The sequence below is a fragment of the Myotis brandtii genome, unplaced genomic scaffold (assembly GCF_000412655.1).
Source record: "Myotis brandtii unplaced genomic scaffold, ASM41265v1 scaffold199, whole genome shotgun sequence".
Classification (NCBI taxonomy): Eukaryota; Metazoa; Chordata; class Mammalia; order Chiroptera; family Vespertilionidae; genus Myotis; species Myotis brandtii.
The window spans coordinates 2,276,003-2,292,420 of NW_005357414.1; the positions used below are offsets into that span (position 1 = coordinate 2,276,003).

A 16,418-nucleotide genomic window follows, 5' to 3' on the forward strand; every position below is an offset into this window, starting at 1 on the left:
CTGTTGACATATTTTTAATGTAGAATTAAAGTTAATGGAACCATACTTTCTGGAAACCAACTGTCTTTTGGTTTCACTGCCTACCAAACATAGCATTTAGCTAGTTGCTCAAAGTTAAAATTTCAGTGTCTCACCAGAAACTTCACTGCTACCTCAAATGGGTAATTTTGGGAATGTGAACATTTGGTAGAAAAACAGGAACAACAGGTGGGCTGGAGAAAAGACAATGTCCAAGTTGTCAAACATTGTTTTCAACATTATAACTTTTTAAATTTGAAAAACCTTATACTGTAAAGCAATTACTGCCTGTCCTGGAGCCTTAAAAAAATAAAAAGACCTTAAAACGAGCTTGCGAAAACTTGTCAAGACAAACTTTATTTTTTTTTCAAGTTACAAAAATATGTGCATGTCAAAAATACAGTCTAGTCCATATACGAGTAGTTCCAGCCATTTAAAAGTTATACAGAATTTGAAAAAAAAACATTTCATACACAAGTCTCAAAACATTCAGTTCATGAATAGTATACAACCATTCAATTTACTTATTGCTAGTTATATGCAGCTTTACTTAAGACTGCTCTCCACAAAGGAAAGGGCAGCGTTTGGGCACTCTGACTACTGCTGTTAAAGCTGTGGTCTTTAAAAAGCCAATCCAAAATCAGAGTAAGTTCATTTTAAATAAAGTATAAGTTTTGGTTAGTACTATAAGAAGGAGTGGTCAAATTCCAATTGCACCCCCTTCTTCTATTTAATTCTATTTTGTTAATATGTCAGAAATATAATGTGTTGTTAGGGGGAAGAGTAAATGAATTACTGGTTTTCAAAAGAAGTGATAAGAAATATTAACTTTGAGCTGCAATATACAAACAAAACTGGCACATCTAGCTTAAAAACATTAAAACAACAAATTCAAGAATGAAAAAATATTTAAAATTTAACCAAAAACCAAAGCTATATTTCTTTCTCTTTAGATGCTGAGACATAAAATGAATCACTTTGTTCTCTTGAAGTTTATGGGCTAATGAAGATCTGCTGTTCTCTATTTTCTTGTTTAAAAGACAAAGACTTAACTACATAACTAGAACATGTTTTTTAAAAAATCTATTTGCTCATAATGCCATATAAAAGAACAAATCATAAAATTAAATAATTTTAGCATTAATGAGCAAAAAATACAATGTAGTTCACAGTGTAAAACACAGGAAAGAAATCACTTACTTTGGGGGTGGATAATACATAGGAGATTTTTGGCCTGAAGTTCACATGGAAGACTTAGAAGTTAAGGGTGTCCCAAAGAGAGAACAATGGCTTTGTTTCCAACTTTCCTGTTAGACCCTGCTGCAGGGTCCGATTTATTGCTGACATTTTACCTCCATAAGTTCTTGAATAAATTGAGACATATATTGATGATAAGTATGAGGTGAACTGGAAAAACCTTTAAAAGTAATCTTTAGAACAAAAGTGACACTCGTGACCATTTGGCAGTGATACTTATCTTAATGACTTAAACCCTAAAAATAGGCTACATTTTTAGGAGGTAGAAAACAAGTACCAAAAATTTATCATGTGGCCACCCCTCCTAATTTTTGGCCAACTTCGGATCTCTATATTTCTCACTCCCTACTCTCCCATTAAAGCTATGCGACCCACTAACATTCATTACCTAGTTATAAACGTGGAGCTGCCATGAAAAATCTTTATAACAAGTTTTGCTTGTAAGTCACTGAATATATCCAATACCCAGGTATCAACTAAGAACATATTATACCTCTCTAGTGTATTAATTCACTTCATAAGAACATGTCAACATAGAAGACATTAGGTAACACTGAACATCTCTATCTGTGATTCTAATATGTCAGAGTAGTTATGCAAACCAAAAGTAGTAATATTTTCATTTGAACTTATTTGAAAAAGCCTTATACTTAAATTGTATTACCGGTGTTTACTGAAAATACATGTGTTCTATTACAAAATTAACTTAACCAAAAAAAATACTCTACTTCCTCCCAGAGAATTATGTTGTGCTGATATCCTGTAGATAGTATTATAAAAGGATTTCATTTTTGCGATAGGCTGGGCTCACAGTGAGTATGTTAGTACAGAGATCATGTGTTTATAATATTACTATAGGTATGTTATTAGTGAAATGTATGTAAGGCATGTAAAAATTTAGCATTAAAGCTCTTAAGGGCAATAACCCAAACTGGCAGCTGCTAGAAAAGGTGCTGCTAGGAATTAAAACTACAATGAAATGAATTAATTCACATAAACTGTTGCTGAAACTAATGGACCAAAGGAGAATGGACTTTCGTCCCTTTAGCTAGTACTAGCCCAATCTTGAAAACGGAAGCAATCACTTGCAATCTTCCACACAGTGTTGTGAGGAGTAGTTTGAGCAGTCAGCAGGAAATTCTGATTGAAGAAGTGCTGCCTGTTTCCATCAAACTTCACAGTTCCACTGGTCACAACAAGAACTGTAGTCTGGGCCTGAGTAGCTTGCTCTTTACACACACACACACATACACACACACACACAAAGAAAAAAAGAGGTTAGTTTCTATATCTAAATAAGCAGATTTTCAGGCTTAAAAGACATTGCTCATAATTTAACACTTAAAAAAATTTCATAAACTTTCTTTACTTTCAGCATACTCTCTCTCTCTCTTTTTTTTTTTTAATATATATTTTATTGATTTTTTTACGGAGAGGATGGGAGAGGGTGAGGAATAGAGAGTTAGAAACATCGATGAGAGAGAAACATCGATTCAGCTGCCTCCTGCACACCCCCTACTGGGGATGTGCCTGCAACCAAGGTACATGCCCTTGACCGGAATCGAACCTGGGACCCTTCAGTCCGCAGGCCGATGCTGTATCCACTGAGCCAAGCCGGTCAGGGCTACTTTCAGCATACTCTTAAGCATGTACACCCAAAGCCAAAAAACTAAATAATCATTTCAAAGATACTAAAATTATTTTCTGTTCAGAAAGATTCTGGGTACTCTAAAGTTTCAAACTAAAGAGTTTATATTTACTAATATTTCACTGGGTTTCTAACAGAGCTTTTTCGTGTTTTGCTTAAGCTACAGCTGTTTTTAAAACTGTAAAGGAAAAAGAAATCACCCTAACCTACTGAAGAAAATTAGGAACCACCTAGAGGTTAATCTTATAAATGGCATCAGTCTATCTTAAATCTAATTCTGTGTTGCCAAAAATCCTTTCACGTAACAGAGTAAAAAGTTTCTTCTGTGAAATTTTAATAAATTGTAAGATAATAAAACACATTAATTAGGGACATAATTTTTTGGAGACATTTCAAGGCATAGAAGGCAACTATTTAGAGAAAATAGATAATTATTATTTCCCATAAATAAAAATCACATTTAGCTTCAATTTCTCACATAACTGTTAATAAACTATAATCACACAATCCACCAAAACATACTATGGATCTGTTGGAGTGAGACGGGTCTAAAAGGATACCAAAAGTTTAATTTGATAGCTCAGTGCTCACTAAAATAAAACAAAATAAACACCTTGAAAGACCTCGCTCTTACCATGAACTGGTTGGCAATCTAACATATTAACCTGGAATTCACTAGAAGGCAACACCTCAAAAAAATTAGTTAAGGCGTCCAGCCCTGTAACAACATTTCCATTCCATATTAAAGTGGCCTTGTCCAGATACAGCCGGGTCAGTGCCTAAAAAAAAAGATAAAAGAAAAGTGAAAATAGTTTTGTTTCTGGGAAGGCATTTTAACAGAAATGAACTGAAAGGTTACAGGTAATATACAAACATTTTCATAGTTCTATCTCCATCTCTACTCCCCTGCCCCCTTGCACTGGAAGACATGAACAAGGTTTACTCTTAATAAACTAGGCAGCTAAATATACTTTTTTCATATTTTACTTTAGCCACAATGAGAAAACTATGCATCCAAACTGGAAGAGTTTTAAAAATTTGCTTTCTATATTTAAATGAATTAAATGGTCACAAGTTTCGAGCACCTACAACCCAAACCAGTTTTAGTCTCCCTTCTTTTTCTGAGAATTAACAAAGTTGTCTTCCATCAGGCCCTACCTGTACACTTTAATCCTAGTGTTTATATACATGGAGTCATTTCATGTCTGAGCCATTTAATGTTATGTTAGGAAGAATGGGTTGTTTTTACTACTCAAACAGCATATTTAATTCAAAGGAATCACCAGTACTTGCTCAAGCAGTTTTTTATAAGTCAAATTAAAGCTTCACTAAGGCAAAATTCAGTTAACTCTTTAGTCACAGCAGTTTAGTGTGTCACAGGACTCATTATTTGCTTAATTCTAAAATTTATCTTGGATTTAAAGGCCAACATATATCTCGACTCTGCCTTTTTTTTTGCTACTTTATTTTTGAAAGCAGGAAGGCACAATAAACATCCATTGTCACATCCCTTGTCCCTGGTCTCATGTCATAAAAAATCAGTACCAGGGACTTTTTTTATCTTCTGCCTTAAAAAATAAATTTTTAGATATAAGATATTAGCTTCTGTGCCTGCTAACTATTTTTGAGAAAGTTCTCTAAAATACAATCCTATACTGATAAGAGACCTAGGCAAGCTTGAAGCACATACTGAAACAATTACTTAGAAGATATGGCTCAGGGACAAATTACAATGAAAAAAGCTGACAAAATGATAAGTTGTTCTTTTGAAGACTAAAAGTATCCAAGTCATGTGGATTATGCTTGTGAGTGCCAGCTACAGCTGTGAGATTTAATTTAAAAATTATCTATTAATATATTCCATTAAAGGGACAAATCTGGGAACATTCCCTATGTCAGACTCCTTCACCAGCACTAATACTATTTTAACCAAACTGAAGTTAATTGGGACTGAGAAAATGTAACATATTTAAATAAATATATGTTGGGTCCTTTGTTAAGTGCAGTATTTAAATTCTCATTTATCACTCTAAAAATAAAATGAGGTTAAGAGAGGTTAGCAACTTGCCTAAGGTCAGAGATAGGTGAACACAAAGCTGATATATATATATATATATACACACATATATATATATGTATATATATATATATAATCTTTACTGTTCAAAGTATCACAGCTGTCCCTTTTTCCCCACTGACCCCCTCCACTCCACTCCCACTCCCTCCCCAGGCCTTCATGGCACTATTGTCTGTGTCCATGGGCTATGCATGTATGCATATAAATTCTTAGGTTAATCTCTTCCCACCACTCCTTCCCTCTGAAATATGTCAGTCTGCTCAATATCAGAGTTATCACTTATGCAAGTCAGATGAATGGCTGGATTGAAAAATAATGGTATTTAATAAAGAGTAATATAGCCTATAACACTCACCCGTCTTCTTTTGTCCATTGTCTCATAGTAAATATTGACAAATTCCTCAGCAGCTCTACATGCCTGGTCTACATAAGTTTTAAAATCCTGCAAGAAAAATTTTAGAAGTGTACATTACCATCCTTCCAAACGCTCACAAACACAAAATCATCAACAAAAGCTGATTTATTTCAATCACTTTGCAGCTCTGTACACAGTCCACATTCTTCCATATAAATGTTGGCATTTTAAAGGCTTAGGGCTCAAAAGTTTCCAATTTTTAAAATTTTCACTATGTTTGGGTACATATATTTAGGACATACTCGTCTCTCATTAGTGCATTTGATACATTTTTTTTCTCACTTCAAATATAAAGTTATAATCTTAACTTGGAAACCGGTACTTCAGTACTTACTTTAGGCTTCCAATATTTTACAAAACATTCACCATAATAAAAATGTTCCAGTCAGAAACTTTAAAAAAGTGGGGGTGGGAGAACTGCCACTGAATAAATTTGAAAAGTGCCGAGTTCTTTTTTCAAGAGAGAAGTTATAACCAAAATCGAGTTGTTGAATGAAAAAAAAAATGTATAGTAACAATAAAGTTCAATGAACTACTTGAAAAATTAGGTCCTTAGGAAACTTCCTCACATTACATAAAAATTTACCAGCATTTGTAAAGAATTGTAAAACCGAAAAAAAAAAGAAACGTTGGGGTTTTCTCCTGCAGGAAAAAAAAAAAAACCTTCCCTAGCCATTTACCCAGCCCAGCCTATTTGAATTAAGAACTAGTTTCATTTCTAGCTCAGGTGGTCAAAAGTTATATAGAGAGAGCGGGAGATAATCCAAAAAGGAGTTTGCAAGCCACAAACCACAGACCCCAACATGCCCGCCTCTCGCTAGTTCCCATCTCAGGGTCCTTTCCGGCATCTTAAAGAGATTGCACAGCCCCCGGGAATAGGGAGTCGGGAGCTGGGGGTCCCAGGCAGCGGGTGTAGGAATAGAGGGGGTCTGTGGAGAGCGGGCCCCGCCCCGAGCCCGGCGGGCCAGCCCCTGATTCGCTACTTGATCACGTGATCTGCAGCCACCCGGCCGGCGACCCTCCCCTCAGCCGCCCGACTGCAGCGCACAGGCACCCTGCCCACGGTCCCGGCACTCACCACAGGCATGGCCATCGGGGAGCCTGAAGCAGATTGTTGAGGCAGTGGCGGCGTCACTACTTCCTCACGTGTCCGGCTCCCTCTGCTGTAGGAGGACCAAATATTAAGGAAGATAGTGAAACCCGCCAAACATACGGAATTCTTTCTCCGCCCATTCTCTCCCGGAAGTATTTCGGTACGTTCTTAAAAGGATCCCGATGTTCCAACCTTAAGCCGCTTCCCTTCAGTTCCGACTGTACCCTCCCAATCGCCCAAGGTATTCACTTGTTTGATATTTACTTAGTTTGGCAGAAAAAAAGTCACTTTGCTTTTGTAAACTAGATACTCTAATGTTGCCACTTTTCCTACCGCAGGCGCGGAGACAAGCAAAAAGAACTAAGATCCAACAGGGGGAACCTCTTTGCTTTAAGAGGCGGGACCAAGGCTAGCTGAAGACCAATGAGAAACCGAGGAAAGACATACAGGACCTGTAGCCTATAGGAAAAATGGGTGGAACTTGAAGCGCGCGCGCAATCATACTGCGCATGACTGGCAAAGAAAGTTTTAGAGTTCTGGAACAATCTGGAAGAATCGATCCTCGTATTGAACCCCAACATCTCCGTAGTACTCCTATGATAACTCACTATTTGAATTTGCTCACTATTTGAATTTGCACTATTCAGTGGCAGTTCTCCCACCCATTCTTATATACCTAAAATGAAGATTAGTCGACTGCGCCATTCACCACCTTCCACAGCCGATTCGCTAACAGTTAAAATATATTGACTGGTGACAACGAGCAAGGTACTTTTCTAAGCATTTTAACCCATATTTACTTGTTCAGTTACAGTAACACTATGGCGTATTATCTCCATTTTATAGTTAAGACATTAATTAAGTAACCGGCTTCAGGTCATAAACTAGTTGGAATTAAAACTTAAGCTAATTTAACTTCCTCTGCAAACGTACTTTACTCCCCAGCATCCTTTAAAACGGCCCACGTCAAAGCTGCCAACAACTTCTGGGGGTTCAAATCAATTAAGTATCTCTATATATAGTCTTACCTTGAGTAACTGGCTTGTGGCTGCTCATAATAACGATCATGGTCGCGGGAACGGTAATGACTACGCTCACGCTCACGCTCCCGCTCCCGGTCACGCTCCCGGTCACGGTCACGATCACGACCATAGTCGCGGTCACGACCATAGTCGCGGTCACCATAGTCGCGGTCACGACCATAGTCGCGGTCATGACCATAGTCACGGTCACGAGCATAGTCGCGGTCACGGTCACGAGCATAGTCGCGGTCACGACCATAGTCACGGTCACTCCTTCCTCGATATCCTCCTCTGTCTCTTTGATACCAGCCTCTTCCAAATCGTCTCATATTCTTAACCTTTTTTTCCCCACCCCGTTTGTCTTTCCTTTTGCCTAGTTCTAACTGCCGCTTTTCTCTGACTACCGTCTCCGCTCCGAACTCCTCTCCAACGGCACTTCTGGACTTGTCTCCGACTTAAAGCCGCAGTCCTCTCACGTGATGTGGATCGTTACTTGTATGCTAATGAGTCTCAACGACACATCTCGAGCCCCCACCTCCGTCCACTCTGAGCTCCGATTCCACATATGGATATGAACACCACAAGGCACTACAGGCTTCTCAAACTTGTAGAGTCCAGAATTTAAACTCATTATTTCCTCTGTATTAACAATCTTATGTATTTTTTCTGACATTTATGCTTGTATTCTTGGGATATTTTTGATTCCCCCTCTCCCCCGCCCCCCCCCCTTATAATGTTTCATTTATTATTTCAATGTATTAAGTGCATACTGTGGGCCAGGCGCTGTGCAAGGTTCTAAATATAGAGTGGTGAACAAAATAGACTTGATCCATAGCTCATGAAGCTCAGAGTGCTAGACAATAAAACATTAATGAATTACAAAGGAGTTCCAAGTAACTTGTCCATCTTTAAAGCAACCTCTCTGTCTCTCTCCTCTGTACACAAAGTTTGACTTTGCTCTATTCTAATTTTTCTAAAATTTTCCTAATTTTTAAAGACCTACCTTGGTCTGGGCTCAATTTACCTTTCCAAACTTTTCTCCCATTATTCACCAATATTGGCAAAGTTAACTACTATTGTTTGTAAAAAATGACTCATATTTATTGCTTTATAGTTGATTGCGTGTTTTTTTTTTATTGAAAGCTTAGACTGTGTTTGGTGCTTATTATGATTTCATTCAATTTTCCCAGCCCCTGGAGAGGGAATATTATTATCTAGATTTTTAAGAATTTAAACAGAAGTTCAAAGAGGTGTAAATTGGCTATGATGACACAACTAATTGAGCTGGGATTACAACCCACAACTGTCTTTGCTCTTAGATACTCTACTATTCATGCATTTGTTTGTACTATGCTTATTTTGGAATGTTTGTTCCCTCCATTTATATCTGCCCTTCAGGGACCAGGACAGGTAAAGTCTCTTCCAGGAAGCCTTCCTTCATTTCATGCCCCCAGAACCCTAAAGAATATTATCTCCCCCGTGGCTATGGAGGAGTGGCTTTTGGTATGGGGCAATAGTGCCAGGGACTACAGCATGTTGAGTACTGAAAAGGGACAGCTGGCAGCTGTGCAGCGAGTTTTAGGGGCCTCGGGCTGTTGCAAGGTAGGGTTACCCCCTCTCCCCCTAAACTACCCCAGCCCATGCAAAGCAGAAGCTGTGCTGGGGGTGGCTCAGTCTCAAAAAGGAAGTGAAGGCCCTTCCCAGACCCTAGTGCAGTGATGGCGAACCTTTTGAGATCGGCGTGTCAGCATTTCGAAAAACCCTAACTTAACTCTGGTGCTGTGTCACATATAGAATTTTTTTGATATTTGCAACCATAGTAAAACAAAGATTTATATTTTTGATATTTATTTTATGTATTTAAATGCCATTTAACAAAGAAAAATCAACCAAAAAAATGAGTTCGCGTGTCACCTCTGACACACGTGTCATAGGTTCGCCATCACTGCCCTAGTGGTTCAGGTTCCCTCCCCTTTCCCAGGCTTCTGCCAGCACCAGCACCATAGCTCATACAGCCTTTGTCTCTGGCTGAGGCAGTCTCTGGGTCATTCTTCTCTCCAAACTAGTCTCCAAAGTGTGCCTTGGAAAACCTGGGTTTTATTGGAACCCTTCTTTGCTTAAAGCCCTTCGGTGGCTTCCCATTACCTTTTTCCTGTGTTGGGCCATTCAGGCCCTTTTCATTTCCTCGATCAGCTCAGCCCCTGAGCTACACAGGGCACTGTGCCAGGTACTCACAGTGCAGAAATCAGAGGAGGTCAAACAGTTACCATAGATGACACAAAAGGGACCCAAGGGTGCTTGAGACTTACTGTGGAGTGTGGTCCAGGTGCTCACAGTTTCTGCCTCTCAGAATGTTTCAGCATTGAGCACGACGGGCACTGCATATATGCAAAGGAAAGAAGGAGGTGCTTTCCTTTAGTTAAAAATATTGTTTTAAAATGTAATCAAAGCCCTGGCCGGTGTGGCTCAGTTGGTTGGAGCATCCTCCCGTACACAACAGGGTGTCCGGGTTGTAGGAGGTAGCTGATGTTTCTCTTTCTCTCTCTCTCTCTCTCTCTCTCTCTCTCTCTTTCTCTCTCTCTCCTCCGTTTCTTGCTCTAAAATAATACATATTTTTAAATGTACGTAAAAACATTTGGTCATTTCATTCTGGAAGTGAAGGTTGTTTGCAGCTACATCCCCAGCCAGTCAGTCATTCCCGTGCCCAAAAAGAGCTCTGGACAAATCCAGACTCTTTTAATCTTTTATACTTTACTTTTCTGTCTCTAAAAAAGCATTATGGCTCTTGACACTTTTTACAAGTTTTCAAATGCTTTTCAAGACACTTTATGTAATTAGCTTTGAACTCTCAACAGGGACTCTTGTCACTTCCGTCTATATTTAATCACATATTCACCAGCATGTGTGAGTGAAGTAGGTGTCACTGCCCACCCCATCCCCACCCCCAGGTAAAAAAAAATAAAAAGGACAGCTGAGCTAGAGGTAGAGGAAAGGCTCAGAGTTTTGCACTGAATGCTTGCACAAAATTTTGGACACTTCTATTAATGTGCTAGTAGGGTGGGAGACTGGGTAAACTGGTAATGTAGAAAACAATCTTGGGCTCTGATTGGTCAGAACAGTGAATCTGAACCTTAAGAAAACTATGTTTGGTGGAAGAAATGGGAACCAGGTGAATAAGACACAAAATTGCTCTTTACTAGATAACTGCACATATGCAAAACATGGAGAGAGTGACTAGCAAGGGTGTGAAAGAGCTTTTCTTAGAAACATAGAATGGCATATTGGTTAAGCACATTGTTGTCAGCATAAATCTGGGTTTAAATCCTTGCCATGCCACTGAGTAGCTCTGTGACCTTGGCCAAATTACCTAAACATCCCATGCCTCAGTCCAGGGGTCCTCAAACGACGGCCCGTGGGCCACATGCAAATACAAATATTGTATTTGTTCCCTTTTTTTTTTTTTACTTAAGATATGTGCAGTGTGCATAGGAATTTGTTCATAGTTTTTTTTTAAACTATAGTCCGGCCCTCCAACGGTCTGAGGGATAGTGAACTGGCCCCCTGTTTAAAAAGTTTGAGGACCCCTGCCTCAGTCTCTCAATCTGTAAAATGGAAATGAAAATATTGCTACATATTTCGTAATACTGTTGTAAGACTTAAACAAGTCCGTGCCTGGCATACAGTCCTTGCTTGAGGAATATTATAGTATTTTCTTACCCATGGAAGATGAGATTATACAGCCACCTATTTCAGAGTATGAAGTTGGGACAGATTAGATAAGTTTCGGTGAATTGAGAGGCATTAGTACAGTTCAGGAGAGTGATAGGGACCCTGAGAGAGCAGATTGTAGGAGCAATAAAGTGGGTTGATTAGGATTACTTGTGGCTGTGCTGTGCACCATCTCTCCTGGTCAAGTATAAGCCTAAGGGAGTTAAAGCTGTTTGGTTACCAACATCCCTATCTGAATCTGTATCTTTCTCTGGACTTGATAAGGACTCTTTAGTAACAATCAGGGGAGTGATCTGAGCAATCAGCCCCTTCCTCTCAGGTCTCTAATTGGCAATCAACCTCTTCACATTAAGTCTCATGCTCTACTAAGTAAACTAGGTGCCTTTGGTCTGTTCACATTAAATAGGGCTTTAAACACAAGTTTATTGTGATATAATTCACATACCATTCAATTTATCCATTTAAGGTATACAATTCAGTGTTATTTAGTATATTTACAGAATTATGCAAGCATTGCCATGAAATTTAGGAACATTGTCCTGAAAATAAACCCCTTTTCCATTAACAATCAGTTCCCATTTCTCTTTCACTCCAGCTCTTGGCACCACCAATCTACTTCCTACTTCTATACATTTGCCTATTCTGGACATTTCATATAAATGGAATCATAAAATATGTGGTTCTTTCCATCTTAGCATAATGTTTTCAAAGCGTATCCATATTGTACTCCACTCCTTTTAATTGCATAATATTCCATTGCATAGCTATAACAGATTTTATTTATACATCATCCATTAATAAACATTTGGGTGGTTTTCATTATTTTTGGTGTTATGAACAATGCTTCTATAAATATTCGTGTACAAGTTTTTGTGTGGACATATGTTTTCAGTTCTCTGGGGTGGATCCCTGGGAGTGGAATTGCTGAGTCATATGGTAACTTACTAGTATGTGTTAAAAAAACAAAATTCAACTGAGTAAACTTTGAAGATCTTATTGGCTTTATTCAACAATTCATGAATTGGGCAGATCCAATCTAGCAGATAGAAAGGAGCTCTGAAGAGCTGTACAAAATGAAAGACTTTTATAGTCAGAAGGTAGTGGGAGTTAGTTATAGCTAGTAATGTCACTTTTCTTTAGGGCAGGGGTGGGGAACCTCTTTCTGACAAGGGCCATTTGAATATTTATAACATAATCCATATAAAATTGTCAGCTTAAAAATTAGCGTGCTATATTTGGTTAAACATTTAATTACCTCACCCCTAATGCCTTGGTGGGGCCAAATCAAATGATTTCCTAGGCTCGTGGTCTGCAAACTGCGGCTCGCGAGCCACATGCGGCTCTTTGGCCCCTTGAGTGTGGCTCTTCCTAAGCCTTAGGAGTACCCTAATTAAGTTAATAACAATGTACCTACCTATATAGTTTAAGTTTAAAAAACTTGGCTCTCAAAAGAAATTTCAATCGTTGTACTGTTGATATTTGGCTCTGTTGACTAATGAGTTTGCGGACCACTGGCCTAGGCCTTATATGGCCTGAGGGCTGGATGTTCCCTTGCCTGCTTAGGGGAAGGCAGTGGTCTATCAGATTATGTGACTAGTGGTAATCAGGGGATTCTTCCTTGACTGTTTAAAGATTCCATTTCTGGGAGAGCTAAAACTGTAATTAAGTCTTAGTTTGATAACAAGAGGCTTAGGGTAAGCAACTCCCTTTGGGGCCTATTGTCTTGTTTCACTACCAGACTCTTTCACAGTGGCTGTACCATTTTACATTCCCGCCAGCAATGCATAAAGGTTCTGATTTCTTCACCTCCTCACCAATACTTGTTATTGTCTTTTTTTTTATTATAGCCATTCTAGTGGGTGTGAAGTGGTATCTCACTGTGGTTTTAATTTGCATCCCTTTGAAACCTAATGATGTTGAGCATTTTTACATGGGTTTATTCACCATTTGTATATCTTCTTTGGAGAAATGGCTATTCAACTCCTTTGTCTATTTTTAAAATTAGGTTTTCTTTTTATTATTGACTTTGAGCATTCTTTATATATTCTAAATACAAGTCCCTGATCAGACATATGATTTTCAAATATTTTGCTTCATTCTATTGATTGTTTTTTTTTCACTACTCTGGAGCCATGGAAAGAGGTATGGAAATAAGTGAGTAGGTCAAGTTGCAACATTACAAACCGTGCTGCCCTTATGGGTGTTCAGTAGTTTTCCTTGAATAAATGCTCCTTAGATTTTTGCAAGTGTTTGCTTGATTTCTACAGTTTTTAATAATTAATTTTTACAACTTTGTGAATATTTTCATTGCTTTTATGGAGGTGTGAAATTATGGAGGTCCTCATTCTATCATTCCAGAATTACTGCCTAGATAATACTTTTTGTTAGGGTTTCTGAAGGAGGAATGCATGAGGCCAAAGTGGTAAGGGATTATAAATTTATTAGGTCATCTGGATACCAGATGGACTGAGCCCCAAATTGGCATCAGCACCCAAAGACGAGGAGTCAGAGGTTTTAAAGGACTCTAGGCGGGCTTTTTCTGGGTGGAGAATTCTCTGTGCAGGTCGGGATTCTGGGAAAGTCCAAAGGGGAGAGATAATGGTCTTAGCAAGTGGAATGTCCATTGTGAAGTGGCCTAAAGGTCAGTTCCCAGAGGAGGGGGTATTGATTCAATTATTTGATCAGACCTAACGCTTTTGTATATCTTTTAAAAGACATTTTTATAGTCTGCCTTCTATTATTTATATATTTATATTCATGACTAAATTTCAAATTCCTGGGGCTAACATTATGTGTTTTTCATATATTAAACACTTACTGGCCCTGAGTAAAACCCTTACACAATGTAGGTGGTTAAAAACGAATGACCAAATGAAATTTCCTCCTCTTTTTAGCTTGCCTTTATCCCCCTTCTGAATCCATTATAAAGGAAGGAAAAGTGTGAACTAATTTCTTATAAAGGGATCTTTTTCTTCATGTCGTGATAGAATTGAGAGAATAATCCATTTTCATCTCATTACTTTTCAATTGCCTCCTCTATGGGTTATTCACAAGTCTTATCTTCAGGGGAGAGCAATTCTTTCAACTCTCTGCTGGAAACTTCTTTTACTTCAAGTAATTATTTTCAGAAGCAAAACGTATAATAAGGCTTTTGTCTTGTTTGAGCTTGTCTTGAGGTTTTGGGAAGTTCCACTAAAACTGGCTCACCAGTCTGCAAATTTCTTAGAAAAATGTGAACTATCATTGTCAAGACATCATATTGTAAGATTCAGACAGGAGCATGCATTTAAATAACAAGATGAGGAACTAAAATCTGCAGATTTTCTGATCTTACTTGGCTCTATCTGAGATATCTCCTTCACAGTAAACAACTATTTCTTTATAACTTTCTCCATTCAACCTAGTTCCAACACTCTTCCTATGCCCATGAACTCAGTAATAATAAACAAAACAAAAAGTGCCCACTCACTGTCCCCAAAGAAAATGTTGTTATGGGCTTAATGTAGTTACTCAATTTTTATTTCTTCTTTTTATTTTTAAGTATATGTTTCCTGATATTAACATAGACCTACAAAAATATTTGTTAGTATTTGCCTGACAGAATTTTCCCTATTATTTTATTTTGACCTTTTTGAGTCCTCATGTTGAGGTGTATCTTTTGTAAATTGCATATAGCTGGATTTTGTTGGCCTGGTAATCTGTCTTTATTTAAATGATATGTAATTTACCTACAGTAATGTTCATAAAATTTGTGTACTGCTTAATGGATTTTTAAAAAGTAAACAACCATATAACCACTAACTACATCAAAACAATATTTTCAGTGTCTCTTTACTGTCCCCTCCCAGTCAGTACTCCTCAAAAGTAATCACTGTAACAACTTTTATGATCATAGAGAGTTTTTGTTAGTTATTTAACTTCAAACTGGAAATGACACCAATGTCAGTCAATGGGAGAATACACAAAAAAACTGATCTTAGAAGAAAATCCTATATAATAAAAGGCTAATATTGCAAATTGCTGAACTGCAGAATGACCGGTTGCTATGATGCACACTGACCACCAGGGGGCAGACGCTCAATGCAGGAGCTGCCCCCTGGTGGTCAGTGCGCTCCCACAGGGGGAGAGCTGATCAGCTAGAAGCCGGGCTCACTGTTGGTGAGCGCAGCGGTGGTGGCGGCAGGAGCCTCTCCCGCCTCCACAGCAGTGCTAAGGACCCCTCGGGGAATGTCCAACTGCCGGCTTAGGCTTGCTCCCCACAGACATCTCCTGAGGGGTCCTGGACTGCGAGAGGGCGCAGGCCGGGCTGCGGAACCCGCCCCCCACCCAGTGCACAAATGTCATGCACTGGGCCTCTAGTCGTGCACTGGGCCTCTAGTAGTTTAATATTTCACCATTAAGTATGATGCTAGTTTTTAAAAACTACCTCTTATTAGATTAGAAAAGTTCCTTTCTATTTCTATTTTGGTGTGTATGTTTTTAAAAAAATTATGAACAGGTGTTAAATTTTGTCAAATGCCTTTCTGCATCTATTGGCAGTTTTCTCTTTTATTCAGCTAATATAATAAATTACATTGATTGACTTTCAAATATTTAACCAAGATTCCATTACTGGGATAAACCTCAGTCATGATTCATTTTATACATTACTGGATTCATTTTGTTAATATTTTGTTTAGGATCTTTGCATTTATGTTTATGACATGTATTGGTCTTCAGTTTTCCTGTCTTGCTATATCCTTGTTAGGTTTTGGTATCAGGGTTCTGCTGGCCTTATTAAATATAACTACATTGACTTTCTTTTCTACTTTTTACATTTTATATATTCTCACCCTTTTTACTTTCAACTTTTCAATATCCTATTGTTTAATCTGAGTTTCTATTAAGCAGCATGCAGTTGCATTTTATTTTCTATAAAAGAAAAAGTGGCCTGATAATCATTATATTTTAATTGAAGTTTTTAATCCATTTAAGTTTAAAGTAATTGTCAAATATTTTTGGGCTTATAGCTACCATCTTGCTACTTATTCTTTTTTTATTGCTTAAAGTATTACAAAGAGTATTACATATGTCTCCTTTTTTTTCCCCTTGACATTCCCCCGGCCTCCCCTACCCCCCAGTGTCTTGTGTCCATTGGTTATGCTGATATGCATGCATAC

The 16,418-nt window shown here is 38.2% G+C and overlaps 1 protein-coding gene across 1 annotated transcript; it reads right to left on the bottom strand.

Annotated features, from left to right (window-relative positions):
* Positions 1 to 349: 349 nt before the first annotated feature.
* NXT2 (nuclear transport factor 2-like export factor 2) lies at positions 350 to 7,880 on the bottom strand. Its single transcript, XM_014538845.1, has 6 exons — positions 7,607 to 7,880; positions 6,733 to 6,868; positions 6,494 to 6,578; positions 5,356 to 5,442; positions 3,558 to 3,702; positions 350 to 2,504 (listed from the first exon to the last, which is right to left on the bottom strand). The coding sequence occupies exons 1-6, from the start codon at positions 7,857 to 7,859 to the stop codon at positions 2,320 to 2,322; spliced, it is 891 nt and encodes a 296-aa protein (XP_014394331.1). The 5' UTR covers positions 7,860 to 7,880; the 3' UTR covers positions 350 to 2,319.
* Between the last annotated feature and the right edge of the window lie 8,538 nt (positions 7,881 to 16,418).